Source organism: Somniosus microcephalus, chromosome 6 (genome assembly GCF_052327205.1).
Source record: "Somniosus microcephalus isolate GS21.2 chromosome 6, FLI_Smic_1.0, whole genome shotgun sequence".
In the NCBI taxonomy this organism is placed as follows: domain Eukaryota; kingdom Metazoa; phylum Chordata; class Chondrichthyes; order Squaliformes; family Somniosidae; genus Somniosus; species Somniosus microcephalus.
The window spans coordinates 118,070,325-118,089,018 of record NC_140992.1 but is presented as its reverse complement, the minus strand read 5'-3'; the positions used below and the strand labels follow the sequence as shown (position 1 = coordinate 118,089,018).

General features: G+C 43.0%; 1 protein-coding gene across 5 annotated transcripts in view; it reads left to right on the top strand.

Moving 5' to 3' along the window:
- The window catches only part of scly (selenocysteine lyase), a 47,872-nt gene extending 45,567 nt beyond the window's left edge, over positions 1–2,305 (top strand). For 4 of the 5 annotated variants that reach the window (XM_085990754.1, XM_085990752.1, XM_085990755.1 and 1 more), the window contains one exon: positions 742–2,305. In XM_085990754.1, coding sequence (XP_085846880.1) covers positions 742–910 — 169 coding nt within the window. In that variant the 3' untranslated portion in view covers positions 911–2,305. The remainder of the gene's footprint in view (positions 1–741) is intronic. The other variant, XM_085990753.1, reaches the window with a different exon arrangement.
- The last annotated feature ends 16,389 nt before the right edge of the window (positions 2,306–18,694 follow it).

Here is an 18,694-nt window from a genome sequence, read left to right as displayed (position 1 = left end):
TTTCTCCTTGCAGGAAACCTGGTCGTACAAGAATAGAATTAATGAGCTTCAAGAAAGACTGAAGATAGCAGAATTAATTTCCTCCCCAGAGAAATGGAGACAGTTCTCAGAGAAACAGCGAGTACCATGTCGATGAAACTCCTTCAGAGAACAGCTGGATGAATATCCAGTTAGGGATTGGAATTGGAGATTACAGGAATAAATATAGACAGAAGGAATTAAATACTCCCATCATTCGTCATCCTTCCTGTGCACCAGGACCCATGAAAAGTGGGCTGAATAATGGGGCTGTGGATATAGATGGACATTGTGCAGTTATGACTTAAGTTTGGACTAGAGTGGGCCAGATTGGGTAGAGGTGGCAGGTTCTCTTTGAGGGAGTTAGTGAACCGGTTAGGCTTCTTGGACAATCCAGCAGCTTTTTTTTTCCTGGTGCCACTTCATAAATTGCCAGAATTACTGAATTGAATTTCACAACTTGCCATGGTGGGATTTGAACTCATGATCTCTGGGTTGCTAGTCCAATACCATAACCACTTACCATCATATCCACAGCCTGTGTTCAACTATGTAAGTGTTCATTGCGGGTTAGGAAATATTCATATAAAACTTCTCTTCTGGAATTCAATGAGTGGTGTTGAGTCCATGGCCTGTGGATGCAGTGGATTTGCTGGGCTGAATGCAGTTTACTTTATTTCATCCTCTTACATCCTCCTATAACAAACAGTCTTGCTTTTCCAGGCCTTCGCATATTTTACTGAACAGTGGCATTCCATATGACGTGGCAGAGAATGCACTTCGCTTGAGTGTGGGACGTGCAACATCGAAAGAGGATGTAGACATCATTATAGAAGACCTGAAGCAAGCAGTTAATGAAATTGAAGTGTGTGCGGCTCAGGCTGGGCAGTAGCACAGAGACAGGAACAGATTACCGCCAGCAGAAATCCAGAGATACACAGCAGGATCAATAAGGCCTTTTTCACCAAGAGGGTCTGGAGTTTCCGCTAGGTTGCGCTGGGTTTTTTCAGCGCAATTTGACTGAAATCAGCCAAACCAGCACAAAAGATCGAGGAGTTACAAGCACAAATTACATCCAGCACAAATCGAGTTTCCACGATCATTTCGCTAGAAACTGTTGCAGGTTTCCACTAATTGCGCCCGTTAGCGGGGCTTCGAGGAAGCTTTTGTTATAGATGCATGGACACTAATAGGCACGATTGAAAAGCGTTTAAGAAACTGACTACTGTACACCAATGTAACTGGTAAATAGTTCTGTGTAGTTTTTTTAAGTAATTTTCAATTATTTAAAATCGGGTTACTCACAGGTGGTGGACTAGGCACTCTGATTAAAAATTCTTATTTTTTGTGATAAACCCATTTTTTCAGTTGTACCTGTATTAATCAAACTGCACCAGGTTACCACTCTGAAATATATCAAGGAATTCTTTTTAAATGCAAATTTTTTTTTAAAATTAAGTTCTAAAATGCTGGTTCATGGCAGATTTTACGTTCGACGATATGCAAATGAGTTTGAGCAGAAACTTGCACAAAAAAACTCTTCTGAAAACCAGCTCAATTTGTGCCCAGATCACTGATTGCGCCCAGAGCGGAAACTCTTGGCCCAGGAGTTTTCAGGCTGCCCTGAAGATGGGTGCAGCAACACCATGTGCCAGGAAGCAGTACGATGCAGTTTCCCCACCAGATGTGCTTCCCGATCTCTTGTCGGCCTGTCTGGAAGGAACGTAGAGTAGTGGCTGAATACTTCTCTGGAGGTAACGAGAACCAGAGCAAAGACAGTTCTCCATGGCCCAGTCTGAACACCTTATACAAGCTGGTTCCAGAGAATAATACGCAGACTGCATACCCATCTATTGGAGCTAGAAAAATTAAGGAGGGGGTCTAAAATAATAATAGTATATATATCACTAGGACAAAAACCTAACTTTTTTTAAAACTTTTTAAATTGAATGTGACCCAGCCAAGAGGCATCTCCCCTCTTCCCCCTGCCCCCAGTTCTATTCAATCACACACTCTCAGCCCAGTAATTCTGATGTGAGAAGTAGATAAACAGAAATTTCAATTCAAATAGCTTATCAGGTATCTATTATTCTACATCATCCGACTCCTTCAGTTAGATTCCAGCCTGTGACTCCATTATTATATTCCATGTGTGTAATCAAGTACCTTCTGATTTGTAAGTGATGGTTAGGTTGCTACCATACAAGTTATTTATAGTCACCTCTCCTCCTCAGGCCATGGTGACTCAGTTAAATCAACCTACCAAATAAAACTTTTTCAAACCCAATTTTTCCCATCACTTTCCTTCTAGGATTATAATATTTATCAATACTGTTCCCTTCCTCGAGAACATTTTTGTTGTATTTTTTGTCTTGTAATGCTCCTGTGAAGCGCCTTGGGACATTTTACTACTTTAAAGGCGCTATATAAATACAAGTCGTTGTTGTATTCGGCTCTTGGACACTATCTACATTCACATGTATCGTTCCTCAATGATTCAAATATGCCAACCTGGAAAACTCTCAAAAGCTGACTAACAGCTTTAAAGAAGCTGACACGACCCCAGTAAAGCTAACAATTCAGATAACAGCCAACAATTCAATACCGGACATGAAAGAAGCCTATGGCAAAGGCTTTACGGTGACAGTAAGCTTAATTCTGTTCTGTTGCGTGATTTTCACCAGTGTTTGCAGAGATAGAATTTCACAATGTAAACCCTCTGTGGGGGGAAAACGGAACATAAAAGCCTTGGGGGTGATTTTCCTCATACTTTAGGCGTTAACGAGCCTCCGTGGTAGCCATAATGGGGTCTTGAGCTGAAACACCCGTTTAGCACAGGACGCCATCTTGGTAAAGGAGTTGAAGCCAGTGCTATGAACAGCTGCCCGGAGAATTGTTGAGCTGATTGCCACTTAAATTGCCTGCTAGAGATCATTAAGGAGGCTGCATGGCATTTTGGTGGATAGCGCTTGACCTAACGCCCTCTCCTAACATCGACCAACTGATTAGAAGTAAACAAGTTGCAGAGGATTTTGAGCGCCACTTAAAGGTATATCACCTTTCACTGTTCCCTTATTGCTGGAGGTTTGAAGAGGACTTTTGAAACACATCAGGAAACTTTCTGGGACAGTTTGTCAAGACGTCACCAACACTCAACATTTATTCCGGAAATTCTCTGAGGACTTCACTTATAAAGAGTAATTGCTGTGCTATTCTACCTTATTGGATACCTTCTAAGAGTCACCAGGAGAAAGGGTGTGCTTGGTCATCGGCATCTAGCTAGGGGTCTCCCTTGGTCTGCAGGAGGAATGGGAAGAGGACATGAGGCCAGGCAGAGCAGCACAAGCTGCTGCAGGAGAGCGAGGTGGACTCCTTCCACCCTGCGCGTACAGGACATCCCTCCTCTGGACCTCCTCCACCAGGCCCCCCTAGTGCCACGTCCGAGAACCTGTGCACCCTCTCAGTCCCTGAGCCATCTTGCAATGTGCTGCTGTGTGTCAGCCAGCACACTCCACACCTTCAGTGGATGTGGGTGCGTGGAGCCCACATATACTGCTCCACGAAAATTGCGTCTAATCAGCGCTTGAGTGTTAAACCTGCAGATATCTGCTTTAGCACCGCCAGGCCTGTTCAAATTATGACAATCAGGACCAAAATTGTGCTAAATCCAGACTTTCAAGCAGCCATGTCTTAATAGCACAGCACCCATTTAGCGCCTGTTCCCACCCTTTCACCAAAATAATCCCCAGAGAGTTGTGAATGGCTGTTTTTTGGATTGGAGGGAGATATACAAGTTCAGTACTAGGACCACTGCTGTTTTGATACACTATATGACTTGGACTTTGGGGTACAGGGCACAATTTTGAAATTTGCAGATAACACGAAGCTTGGCGGTGTAGTAAACAGTGAGGAAGATAGTAATAGACTTTAAGATGATATAGACAGGCTGATGGAATAGGCGGACACAAGGCAGATGAAATTCAACGCAGAAAATTGTGAGGTAGGAAGAATGAGGAGAGACCATACACATTAAATGGTACAATTTTAAAGGGTGTGCACAACTCTGAAGGTGGCAGGACAGGTTAACAAATAGTTAATAAAGCAATAAAAACAAAATGCTGGAAATACTCAGGTCAGGCAGCATCCGGGGAGAGAGAAACAGTTAACATTTCAGGTCGATGACCCTTCACATGGGATCCTGGGCTTTATAAATAGAGACATAGGACTTGATTTTGTCAATGGGGAGTTTTTGGAGGCGGGGCTCCCACTTTTTGGGTTGTAGTCTCGCCTCCATCGACTTGTGGCCAACCCACGCTATTTTCCCTTGATTGACCTTGTTAAGCCCGCTCAGCAGGCCAATTAAGGGACACCTGGTTACTGTTGATGACAGCAATTGATATTTCATCTGTCGAGCTTTTGACAGATGAAAAATCAGCGTTTGACAGCTCTGTGAACCTGTCAAACACTGACAATCTGTCTTCTAACTTGAGTCCTGCTACTCAGACTCAGTTAGAGAGCTCTCCAGACCAGAAAGCAGAAGCAGCTTTTGACAGTTCAGCGGCCATTCTGCTTTCTGTGCCAGTGAGCTGAGGGACTCCCGAGAACTGAAGGAAGGAAGCCTGCAGGAGAAAGTAAAGGTAAGTAAAACTTATTAAAACACTTTACACTTACCTCATACACTTACCTCTGCACACGTGTACCCATCACTCACCTGCACAACAGACATCTCGACCCCTCCAATCCCTGCAGACCGGCCGGCGGTCCGCCTCGCTAACTTGGTGTGGTTCGGAGCCGTCGGACAGCCCACACTTCAGGGCTAAAAATAGGGATTAGTCAAAAAACTGCCTGTTAACTACCTGTTAACAGGCAGTTAATTGGCACTAATCCCCTTCCCGCCACGGGGGGCTGCTCCCAGCACAGGTCGGGTACCCGCCTCCTGGGACATTGGCACAGAGGCGGGATGGGTTCCTGCCCCTTGATTCTGCAATTTTCCCACCACTCCCGCCTCCAAACCCGCCTCCTCAGGGCTTGGAAAATCGAGCCCATAGAGTACAAAAGCTAGGAAGTTATGCTAAACCTATATCAAACATTAGTTTGGGCCCAGCTGGAGTATTGTGTCCAATTCTGGGCACCACACTTTAGGAAGGAGATGAAGGCCTTGGAGAGGGTACAGAAGAGATTTACTCAAATGGTTCCAGGGATGAGGAATTACAGTTATGTGGATAGACTGGAGAAGCTGGGTTTGTTCCCCTAAGAGCATAGAGGCTAAGAAGAGATTTGATGAAGGGTTTAGATAGAGTAAATAAAGAGAAACTGTATCCAGTGGCTGAAGGGTCAATAACCAGAGGGCACAGATTTAAGATGATTGGCAAAAGAACCAGAGGTGAGATGAGGAAAAACTTGTTTATGCAATGAGTGGTTAGGATTTGGAATGCACTGCCTGACAGGGGTGGTGGATACAGATTCAATAGTAGCCTTCAAAAGGAATTGGATAAATACTTGAAGGAGAAAACATTGCAGGGGTATGGGGAAACAGCGGAGGAGTGGAACTAATTGGATTTCTCTTTGAACGAGCTGGTGCAGATTCGATGGCCGATTGGCTTCCTTCTGTGCTGTACTATTCTATGATTCTATGAAGAGACGGCTCTGAACATAAGACATAGGAGCAGGAGTAGGTCATTTGGCACCTCGAGCCTGCTCCGCCATTCAATAAGATCATGGCTGATCTGATCTTGGCCTCAACTCCACTTCCCTGCCCACTCCCCATAACCCTTGACTCCCTTATCGTTCAAAAATCTGTCTATCTCCACCTTAAATATATTCAATGACTCTGCCTCCACAGCTCTCTGGGGAAGAGAATTCCAAAGATTCACGACCCTCTGAGAGAACAAATTCCTCCTCATTTCTGCTTTAAAAGGGTTTCCCCTTATTCTGAAATTATGCCCCCTAGTTCTAGATTCCCACACGAGGGGAAACATCCTCTCTGCATCTACCCTGTCAAGCCCCTTCAGAATCTTATATGTTTCAGTAGGATCCCCTCTCATTCTTCTAAACTCCAATGAGTATAGGCCCAACCTGCTCAACCTTTCTTCATAAGACAACCCCTTCATCTCCGGAATCAACCTTGTGAACCTTCTCTGAACTGCCTCCAATGCAAATATATCCTTCCTTAAATAAGGAGACCAAAGCTGTATGTAGTTTTCCAGGTGTGGTCTCACCAGTGCCCTGTACAGTTGTAACAGGACTTCCCTACTTTTATATTCCATTCCATTTGCAATAAAGGCCAACATTCCATTTGCCTTCCTAATTACTTGCTGTACCTGCATGCTAACTTTTTGTGATTCATGTACAAGAACCCCCAGATCTCTCTGTACCTCAGCATTTTGTAATCTCTCCCCATTTAAATAATAATTTGCGTTTTTATTTTTCCTACCAAAGTGGAAAACCTCGTATTTTCCCACATTAAACTCCATCTGCCAGATTTTTGCCCACTCACTTAGCCTATCTATATCCCTTTGGAGATTGTTTGCGTCCTCCACACAATTTGTTTTCCCACCTATCTTTGTATCATCAGCAAATTTGGCTACATTACACTCAGTCCTTTCATCCAAGTCATTAATATAGATTGTAATTAGCTGAGGCCCCAGCACTGATCCCTGCGGCACCCCACTAGTTACAGTTTGGCAACCTAAAAATAAAACAAAAAAGGTGACCCAACTGTGGCTAACAAGGGAAATTAGGGATAGCATAAGGTCCAAGGAGAGGGCATATAAATTGGCCAGAAAAAGCAATAATCCTGAGGATTGGGAGCAGTTTAGGATTCAACAAAGGAGGACAAAGGGATTAATTAAGAAAGGGAAAATAGAATATGAGAGTAAGCTTGCAGGGAACATAAAAACTGACTGTAAAAGCTTTTATAGATATGTGAAGAGAAAAAGATTGGTGAAGTCAAGCGTAGGTCCCTTGCAGTCAGAATCGGGGGAATTTATAATGGGGAACAAAGAAATGGCAGACCAACTAAATACATATTTTGGTTCTGTCTTCACAAAGGAGGACACAAATAACCTCCCAGAGATGCCGGGGAACATAGGGTCTGATGAAAGGATGGAACTGAAAGAAATCAGTATTTGTAGGGAAATGGTGTTAGGAAAATTGATGGGACTGAAGGTCAATAAATCCCCAGGGCCTGATAATCTACATCCCAGGGTACTTAAGGAAGTGGCCCTAGAAATAGTAGATGCATTGCTGGTCATCTTCAAGAACTCGATAGACTCTGGAACGGTACCCATGGATTGGCGGGTAGCTAATGTTACCCCACTATTCAAAAAAGGTGGTAGAGAAAAGGCGGGGAATTATAGACCGGTAAGCTTGACATCGGTAGTGGGGAAAATGCTAGAGTCCATTATAAAAGATGTAATAGCAGAGCACTTGGAAAGCAGTGACTGGATCGGACAAAGTCAACATGGATTTACAAAAGGTAAATCATGCTTGACTAATCTACTGGAATTTTTTGAGGATGTAACTGGTAAAATAGATAAGGGAGAACCAGTGGATTTGGTGTATTTGAACTTTCAGAAGGCTTTCGATAAGGTCCCGCATAAGAGATTAGCGTGCAAAATTAAGGCACATGGGATTGGGGGCAAGGTATTGACTTGGATAGAGAACTGGTTGGCGGACAGAAAGCAAAGAGTTGGAATAAACGGGTCGTTTTCCGAGTGGCAAGCAATGACTAGTGGGGTACCGCAAGGATCGGTCCTAGGACCCCAGCTGTTCACAATATATATTAATGATCTGGACGAGGGCATTCGATGTAATATCTCCAAATTTGCAGATGACACAAAGCTGGGTGGGAGGGTATGCTGTGAGGAGGATGTCATGAAACTCCAGTACGAATTGGACAGGTTGGATGATTGGGCAGAAACGTGGCAAATGCACTATAATGTGGATAAATGTGAGGTTATCCACTTTGGTGGCAAAAACAGGAAGGCAGATTATTATTTGAATGGCAATAGATTGGGAGAAGGGGAAGTGCAAAGAGACCTGGGTGTTCTTGTGCACCAGTCGCTGAAGGTAAGCATGCAGGTGCAGCAGGCGGTTAAGAAGGCAAATGGTATGTTGGCCTTCGTAGCAAGAGCGTTCGAGTACAAGAACAAGGATGTCTTGCTGCAGTTGTACAGGGCCTTGGTGAGACCGCACCTTGAGTATTGTGTGCAGTTTTGGTCACCTTACCTGAGGAATGGCGTTCTTGCCATGGAGGGAGTGCAGCAAAGATTCACCAGGCTGATACCTGGGATGGCAGGAATGACGTATGAGGAGCGATTGTGTCGATTGGGCTTATACTCACTGGAGTTTAGAAGATTGAGAGGGGACCTCATCGAAACCTATAAAATTCTGTCAGGCCTGGACAGACTAGATGCAGGAAGGATGTTTCTGATGGCCGGGGAGTCCAGAACCAGGGGTCATAGTCTAAGGATAAGGGGTAAGCCATTTAGGACTGAAATGAGGAGGAATTTCTTCACCCAGAGAGTGGTAAACCTGTGGAATTCTCTGCCACAGAGGGCGGTGGAGGCCAGTTCATTAAGTATATTCAAGAAAGAGTTGGATATATTTCTTAAGGCTAAAGGGATCAAGGGATGTGGGGAGAAGGCAGGGACAGGGTACTGAATTTGGATGATCAGCCATGATCTCATTGAATGGCGGAGCAGGCCCGAAGGGCCGAATGGCCGACTCCTGCTCCTATCTTCTATGTTTCTATGACCCAGTTATCCCGACTCTCTGTTTTCTGTTAGTTAGCCAATCCTCTATCCATGCTAATATATTACCTCCAACTCCATGAGCTCTTATCTTGTGTAGCAACTTTTTATGTGGCACCTTATCAAATACCTTCTGGAAATCTAAATACACAACATCTACTGGTTCCCCTTTATCCACCCTGCTCATTACATCCTCAAAGAACTCCAGCAAATTTGTCAAGAATGATTTCCCTTTCATAAAACCATGCTGACTCTGCTTGACTATATTATGATTTTCTAAATGTCCTGCTATCACTTCCTTAATGATGGACTCCAGCATTTTCACAATGACAGATGTTAGGCTAACTGGTCGATAGTTGCCTGCTTTCTGTTTCCCTCCTTTCTTAAATAGGGGCATTACATTTGTGATTTTCCAGTCCGCTGGGACCTCTCCAGAATCTAGGGAATTTTGGTAGATTACAACCAAAGCATTCACTATCTCTGCAGCCACCTCTTTTAAGACTCTGGGATGCAGGCCATCGGGTCCAGGGGACTTGACCACCTTTAGTCCCATTGGTTTGCCTAGTACTTTCTCTCTAGTGATAGTGATTGTTTTAAGTCCCCCCCCCCCCCAATAGCCCCTTGATTATCCATTATTGGGATGCTTTTAGTATCTTCTACCGTGAAGACTGATACAAAATATTTGTTCAAAGTCGCTGCCATTTCCCTGTTTCCCATTATTAATTCCCCGGACTCATCCTCTAGGGGACCAACATTTACTTTAGCTACTGTAACATTTGCATATTGAATTATCATTGGCCCGCAGGCATCTGTAAGGAATACCTATTATATTCACATGCTGAGTTGTCATTGGCCTGTAGGCATCTGTAAGGGGTCCTAACTCCATCTTGTCCCCACTGTGCTGTATGATTGAGATCACAGACCTGATGCTTCATAAAAGAGTTTAAACTGTAATACTCTGTTGTCCTGCAATTTATTATTTCTGTACAAAGTGTGCAAAACAAGGCAACTACTCTCTTCCTTTTTATATACCTGTAGAAGCTCTTACTGTCTGTTTTTATATTTCTTGCTAACTTACTCTCATAAGCTATCTTCTCTCTCTTTATCATTTTTTTAGTCGTCCTTTGCTGGTTTTTAAAATTTCCCAATCCTCTGGCCTTTCACTATTCTTCGCAACATTGTATGCTTTTGTTTTCAATTTGATACCATCCTTTGCTTCCTTAGTTAGCCACGGATGGTTCATCCTTCTCTTAGAGTCTTTCTTTCTCACTGGAATATATCTTTGCTGAGAGTTATCTTCTTAAATGTTTGCCAGTGCTTTTCTACAGCCTTACGCTGTAATATATTTTCCCAGTCTGTTATGTTCATTAATAACTAGTCATTTTTATTAAGAACAGCTAGCTTTTGCTAGACACTTTATTGAGCACATGTGGACTCGGCACAGTATCTGTAGAGGCCTCCATCTTGACTGCTGCCTTGTGGGTCGCCTAGTGCATCGTGGGTAGCCCACTCTTATATATGTACAGCACCACCTAGTGTACCATTCCAGAATGACAGGTTACTGATCATTACATCCCCCTTTCTTTGAGGTTAAACAAAATCAGTATCAACCAATATCAATCAATCATAACAACATACACATCTTCAACAGTCAATACATTTTCAATGTAGTTTTCTTTGTACTCAAAGATTAAGTCTATCAGGCTTTTTTACTTCACGTGTGGATCTTCTCAGCACAGGTAAGTCTGATGTGTTTTCATGAGAGCCTGTATGTGTATTTGTGTTAGATTGTTCTGGTGGTGAGTGACAAGATTCAGTTGCGGCATTGTCATCGATTTGCTCTTCGATAGTCTCTTGTGTTTGTAGGAGGGAATGGCGGTTCCTCCTGAGAATCTGTCCTTCCTCAGTTCTAACAGTGTATGACCTTGGTCCTACTTCCTCAAGAACTGTAGCTTTCCTGTTCCATGCATCTGGATCCTCAATCCTGACAACATCATCCCTTGTCAATGGTTTCAGAGTTTTGGATGACTTGTCATAGTATGATTTCTATTTCAGCTTTAACAGTTGAAGTCTCTGTCTCAGTTCCTTACTCTGCTTTTCTTTTGCACAACAGGGTAGCGTGGTACGCAACTTGCGACCCATTAGGAGTTCAGCAGGTGAAGAACAAGAGTCTAAAGGTGAGGCTCGATAGCTCAGCAGGGCGAGATAAGGATCAGACTTGCTTTCTGTCGCTTTCTTCAGTAGCTGCTTGAGAACTTGAACACCTTTCTCTGCCTTACCATTCGACTGAGCATACAAAGGACTGGATGTGATGTGTTGAAAGTCATAATGTGCTGCAAACTGTTGCCACTCCTTACAGTTGAAGCATGGACCATTGTCGCTAACGGCAATCCTGGGAATTCCATGTCTGGCGAAGATGGATTTCATATGCATTATGACACTGCTTGCTGTGGTGCTTGAGAGCAGCGCCATTTCAGGATAGTTAGAATAGTAGTCAATCACTATTAGATAGTCTTTACCATTTAAATGAAAAAGGTCCATACCAACCTTTTGCCATGGTGCTGTTGGTATGTCAGCTACTATCATTGGTTCCTTTGCTTGTTTGTTTTGGTGTTTCTGACATGTCTCATATTTGCCTATCATGTTCTCAATGTCCTTATTTATGCCAGGCCAATAAACAGTGTCCCTTGCTCTCCTTTTGCATTTTTCAATTCCGAGGTGTCCCTCATGAATCCTTTTGAGCATGTCTTGACGTAGAGCCTGTGGAATGACTATTCTGTTCTGTTTTAGTAACAGTCCACTTGTGACACTCAATTCTGCCCTGATGTGAAAATATTTTGGACAGGAACCTTTTGGCCAACCATGATGAATGTTCTCTATTACTGTTTGTAATACTGTATCTTTTACTGTTTCTTCTGCTATTTGCTTTGATTTTGTGTCTGACACGGGCAGCGCAGCAGTGACCATACTCACATGAACATCCACGTCTTCTTCAGTAGAGCTCACATGACTCATTGTGGCTGCTCGGGATAGTGCATCTGCTAACACTATGTATTTGCCTGGTGTGTAGATCAGTTCAAAGTCATATCTTTGCAGCTTCATCATGAGTCGTTGAATCCTTGGAGACATCTCATTCAGGTTCCTTTTTATGATGGCAACCAGTGGGCTGTGGTCTGTCTCAACTGTGAAGGTGGGAAGTCCATATATGTAGCCATGAAACTTTTCTAGTCCAACTACCAAGCCTAGACATTCCTTTTCAATCTGGGCATATCGACACTCAGAGTCAGTCATAGACCTGGAGGCATAGGCAACAGGCTTCCAATCTTCACCCTCTGCTTGTAGCAAGACCGCACCTAGGCCATCTTTTGATGCATCCGTTGACACTTTGATTCTTTTTGTTGGGTCAAAGAAGGTGAGTACAGGTGTGGTTGTCAGCACTGTTTTGAGGTTTATCCACTCTTGTTCATTTCTTTCTGTCCATGTGAACTCATTTGTTTTACATAGCAGGTCTCGCAGACAGGCTGTCTTGGCTGACAAGTTAGGAATGAACTTTCCAATGAAGTTTATCATCCCCATGATGCGTAGCACTCCTTTTTTGTCAGTGGGTCGGGGCATTTTGAGTATGGCGTTTACTTTTCCATATCTGCCTCTATTCCTTTACCAGATAGATTATCTCCTAGGAAAGTGACTTCCTGGACACCAAACTGACACTTGGCTTTGTTGAGCTTCAGTCCATTCCGGCGTATGCTCTGTAGCACTTTAGTCAGTCTCTCATTGTGTTCTTTCAGTGTGGAGCCCCAGATGATGATGTCATCAACATAGACCCGAACTCCTTCCAGACCTTCAATTATGTGTTCCATCGCTCTATGAAAGATTTCAGATGCAGATATTATCCCGAAAGGCATTCTGAGGAAACAATACCTGCCAAATGGTGTGTTGAAGGTACAGTATTTGGTGCTCTCTTCATCCAGTTTTAGTTGCCAAAATCCTTGTGAGGCATCGAGCTTTGTAAAGTATCTGGCACCTGACATTTCACTGGTGATTTCTTCTCGCTTGGGAATCTGGTAGTGTTCACGTTTTATGTTTGCATTTAAGTCCTTTGGATCCATGCATATTCTTAGATCATTGTTCTTTTTCTTTACACATACCATGGAGTTAACCCAGTCTGTTGGCTCTTCGACTTTCCTGATGACTCCTAGTGTGGTCATTCTGTCCAGTTCATTCTTGAGCCGGTCACGCAGGGGTGCTGGAACTCTTCGTGGAGCATGTACCACTGGCTGAGCATCCTGCTTTAGCTGGATCTTGTAAGTGAATGGTAGAACTCCAAATCCTTTGAACACATCCTGGAAATTATTCACTACAGAATCCACCGAGTCATCTGGTCTGCTTATGGCACAATTTATATGGTAGACTCTTTTGACCAGTTCTAAGTCCTCACAAGCTTCGTCACCCAGTAGTGAATCAAGCCTTTCAGCCACAACAGAAAACATGAGATGGTGCACTTTGTCTTTGACTGTCACTTTAAATCTGCATACACCTAAGCTATCTATTTTCTGTCCATTATAGTCTTTCAGTACTGACTTTTTCTGTATTTTGGGCTTTTCTTTCATATTGTTAATGTCACTCATACTGATTAAGTTTGCTTTTGCCCCAGTGTCTAGTTTCAATGTAACTAATGCTCCATTTACCTGCAGTGGGATCATCCATTTGTCCTCTTTTACTGCATTAACTTTATGTTCAGCATTGTTAATTCCTGAGGGCTGCACATTTTCTGTATCCGTTTTGATATTGTCACATGACACCATTCCTACAAAACATGTCTCACTTAAATCAGTGTCCTCAATTACATTAACTCATTGCCCTTTCTTAGTTTTTACTTTTGAAAAGCATTGTTTGGCAAAGTGATTCTTTCCATGACATTTTGTGCACATTTTTCCAAATGCTGGACATTGTTTTAAATGGTGTTTGTAACCATAGCGTTTACAATTAAAAATTCCTTCCTCTGATTGCTTTTCACTTCTGTTCTGCCCATGTTTCTTCCCCTTGTAGGACACAGCACTGACAACAGCATTATCACTCATTACAATCGCATCATTATTGATTTCACTGAAAGTCTTCACGTGCTTTCGAGCTAGCTCGCTAGCTTGGCTTATTTTCACAGCAATTTCCAATGTTAGTTCGGTTTCTCTCAACAGACGTTCCCTGACTTTTTTATCATGAATACCAAACACAATCTGGTCACGAATCATGGATGCTTTCAGCTCAGAGAAATTACATGTCTGTGCTTTCAGTTTCAGATCAGTCAAAAAGCTATCAAAAGTCTCATTTTGCTGCTGTGTCCGAGAACAGAAGATGTACCTCTCATAGGTTTCATTCTTTTTGGGAGAACAATGTGTATCAAACTTCTTTAGCACATCGTCTAATTTTTCTCTGTTCTCCTCTGGATTAAATACAAATGTATTAAATACCTCTATCGCCTGTGGGCCTGCAACCGTGAGCAGCAACGCTATTTTCCCTGCGTCTGGCTTCGTACCGTACCCGATGGCAGCAATGTAGAGTTCAAATTGTTGTTTAAAAGTCTGCCAATTGTAGTCGACATTTCCTGTGAGTTTCAAACGCCCTGGTGGCTTCAAATTCTCCATGTCGCGTTGCACAATATTCAGCAGATCTTACCAATCCTGGTACCATGTTATGTTCATTAATAACTAGTCATTTTTATTAAGAACAGCTAGCTTTTGCTAGACACTTTATTGAGCACATGTGGACTAGGCACAGTATCTGTAGAGGCCTCCATCTTGACTGCTGCCTTGTGGGTAGCCTAGTGCATCATGGGTAGCCCACTCTTATATACATACAGCACCACCTAGTGTACCATTCCAGAATGACAGGTTACTGATCATTACACAGTCCACTTTAACCAAGTCTGACTTCATATCTTTGTAATTACCTTTGTTTAAGTACAGGACACAAGTTTGGGACCTAGCTTTCTCACCCTCAAACTGAATTTGAAATTCTACCATGCTGGAGAGATGGTGTAGGAGGGAGGGATTTAAGTTCCTGAGGCATTGGGACTGATTCTGGGGAAGGTGGGACCTGTACAAGCTGGGCGGTTTACACCTCGGCAGAACCGGGACCAATATCCTCGAAGGGGTTTTGCTAGTGCTGTTGGGAAGGATTTAAACTAGTTTGTCAGGGGGCTGGGAACCTAAGTGTGGGCCCAGAACAGAGAGAAACAAAGCTGGAAGTGCAAGTTAGAAAAGTAGTCAACAAAACTAGTAGGGAACAGAAACAAAGGCCAACAGTAAAGAGGGTCAAAGTGCAGAAAAATATTAAACAGGCAAAGTTGAAGGCACTTTATCTAAATGCACGTAGCATTCGCAACAAGGTGGATGAATTAATGGCACTAATAGAAGTAAATGGGTATGATGTAATTGCCATTACAGAGACATGGTTGCAGGGTAACCAAAGCTGTGAACTGAATGTTCCAGGGTACTCAACATTTAGGAAGGACAGACAAAAAGGAAAAGGAGGTGACATAGCGCTGTTAATAAGGGCTGAGATCGGTACGGTAGAGATAAAAGATCTTGGCTTGGCAGATCGTGATGTAGAACTGGAATCAGTTTGGGTGGAGCTAAGAAACAGCAAAGGGCGGAAAACATTGGTGGGAATTGTGTATAGGTCACCAAACATTACTGGTAATTAAGAGATTAGAAGTGCATGTAACAAGGGCAATATGGTAATCATGGGGGACTTTAATCTACATATTGACTGGGCAAATCAAATTACCACTAAAGGTGTGGAGGACGAATTCTTGGAATGCATGCGAGATGATAACTTGCTAGAGTCCATTATAAAAGATGTAATAGCAGAGCACTTGGAAAACAGTGACCAGATCGGACAAAGTCAACATGGATTTACAAAAGGTAAATCATGCTTGACTAATCTACTGGAATTTTTTGAGGATGTAACTGGTTAAATAGATAAGGGAGAACCAGTGGATGTGGTGTATTTGGACTTTCAAAAGGCTTTCGATAAGGTCCCGCATAAGAGATTAGCATGTAAAGTTAAGGCACATGGGATTGGGGGCAAGGTATTGACTTGGATAGAGAACTGGTTGGCAGACAGAAAGCAAAGAGTTGGAATAAACAGCTCTTTTTCCAAATGGCAGGCAGTGACTAGTGGGGTACCGCAGGGATCGGTCCTTGGACCCCAGCTATTCACAATATATATTAATGATCTGGATGAGGGAACTGGATGTAATATCTCCAAGTTTGCAGACGGCACAAAGCTGGGTGGGCGTGTGTGCTGTGAGGAGGATGCCGAGAAACTCCAGTATGATTTGGACAGGTTGGGTGATTGGGCAGAAGCATGGCAGATGCAATATAACGTGGATAAATGCGAGGTTATCCACTTTGGTGTCAAAAACAAGTAGGCAGATTATTATCTGAATGGCAATAGATTGGGAGAAGGGGAAGTGCAACGAGACCTGGGCGTCCTTGTGCACCAGTCGCTGAAGGTAAGCATGCAGGTGCAGCAGGCGGTTAAGAAGGCAAATGGTATGTTGGTCTTTGTAACGAGAGGGTTTGAGTACAGGAACAAGGATGTCTTGCTGCAGTTGTACAGGGCCTTGGTGAGACCACATCTTGAGTATTGTGTGCAGTTTTGGTCGCCTTATCTGAGGAAGGATGTTCTTGCCATGGAGGGAGTGCAGCGAAGATTCACCAGACTGATACCTGGGATGGCAGGAATGACATATGAGGAGAGATTGGGTTGATTGGGCTTGTACTCACTGGAGTTTAGAAGAATGAGAGGGAATCTCATTGAATCTTATAAAATTCTAACAGGGTGTTCCCGATGGCGGAGGAGTTCAGAACCAGGGGTCACAGTCTAAGGATAAGGGGTAAGCCATTTAGGACAGAGAGGAGGAGGAATTTCTTCACGCAGATAGTGGTGAACCTGTGGAATTCTCTGCCACAGAAGGCAGTAGAGGCCAATTCATTAAATATATTCAAGAAGGAGTTGGATATATTTCTTAAGGCTAAAGGGATCAAGGGGTATGGGGAGAAAGCAGGGACAGGGTACTGAATTTGGATGATCAGCCATGATCGCATTGAATGGCGGAGCAGGCTCGAGGGGCCGAATGGCCTACTCCTGCTCCTATCTTCTATGTTTCTATACAATGCCCCTTGGTGTTATCATCTGCAGATATGGGGTCAGCTTCCACATATACTCTAATGCCACCAACTCTATCTCTCCACCACCTTTCTCAATCCTTCCACCACCTCTCTTAACTCTTTGTATTGTCCAACAGCCAGTCTTAGATGAGCTGCAATTTTCTCCATTTAAACATTGGGAAGACTGAAGTCTTTATTCAAGTCCATACCCTTGCCATCGATTACATCCCCCTCCCAATCTGCCTTACACTGAACCAAACTGTTTACAACCTCTTTGTAACCTCTGTGAAGGAATAAGCCGTATAACCTATTTAGAAAAATACACTATCTTATGAAAGAATTCTGGCCTTATTATAACATGACAAACTGGGTTTGGAAATTTAGAAACCAAACTATGAAATAGCTATGAAAGAATTCTGGCTATTGAGATAAGACAGTTGTTGACCCTGAATAAATAACCTTATTGAAACAGACGGTGCATGGCTATGACAAGCTGACCTTTTGGGAACAAAACAATGGTTCACCCTGGATAAGGTGTTCTAATTTAAACTTTGTAAAGATGACATAAAATAAGGAACACCTGTCCTTCACACCATTTTTATATGGTCAACCCAGAACACCTGGCGATGAGACAAGATTCTGGCTGATGGAGCAGTAAGGGTTGCAGAGGTCAGCAGAAAGATGAATAGAGATAATTAACTTGCATCAGCAGAAAACCTTAAAGGAAATACAACTGGAAAAGGGTATAAATATTGAAGTTTCAAATGGGATATCAGACTCGCTTTAATCGGGCAAAGCGATTCTTGACTTCAGAGGCGGCTCTGTAGTCTACCACTCTTTGTAACTCGGGGATCAAAGGTATTTGATATTGATGGATATCCTGTATAAGAAACCTTTAAGAACTGTAATACTGTAGCGAAGTTAAGATTTAAAAGTAAGATTCTCTGTTTAAAAGATCGTATTTTTTCTCTTTTTAGAACCGTTAATGTTGCGATTGACTGATGCACCAACTGTAAATTGCATGCCGGTTCTGTTAATAAATCTCTATATATTTTTAGAATTGTCTCACATAAGTTCTCTGTATCAAAAACTCGCAAACTCAATTTCTGTACACTCTTTGGTGTAGAGTTACAGAATTCTGAGCGAGTTTTCCGGACCCTAATAATATCCGGGACATTACAGTCTAGCTAAACTTATTAAAAGCGCTATCTGGAGGACGGTAACATTCTCAGGTTGTTCCTTTCCTTTAGGGAGAGATAGCCTGGACCTTTAGACCCAATTAAGCATCTTTAGGATCCAGCTACCTCAAACTTTAGTTGAAAGTGAACGTCTGAGAAATATGCCTGATCCAGGGTAGCCCTAAAAGGACTAGTAAATATCCCTTCACCTCCTCAGGCCCTACAACCCCTCCCGTATGACTGTGGCCTCTTGCACATCCATCCCTCCCTTCATCCCACCACTGGTGGCCATACATTCAATTATCTAGGCCCCATGCTGTGGAATTCCCTCTCTAACAGCATCAAGGGGTATGAGGAGAGAGAATATGGTATTGAGATAGAAGATCAGCCATGATCATATTAAATGGCGGAGCAGGCTCGAAGAGCCGAATGGCCTACTCCTGCTCCTATTTTTCTATGTTTCTAAACCCTGTACCCCTCCATAAAATCCACCTCTTTGACCAAGCTTCTGGTTATTCCCACCTAATATCTCCTTCTTTGGCTCAGCAACCAACTTTTTTCTGATTATGCC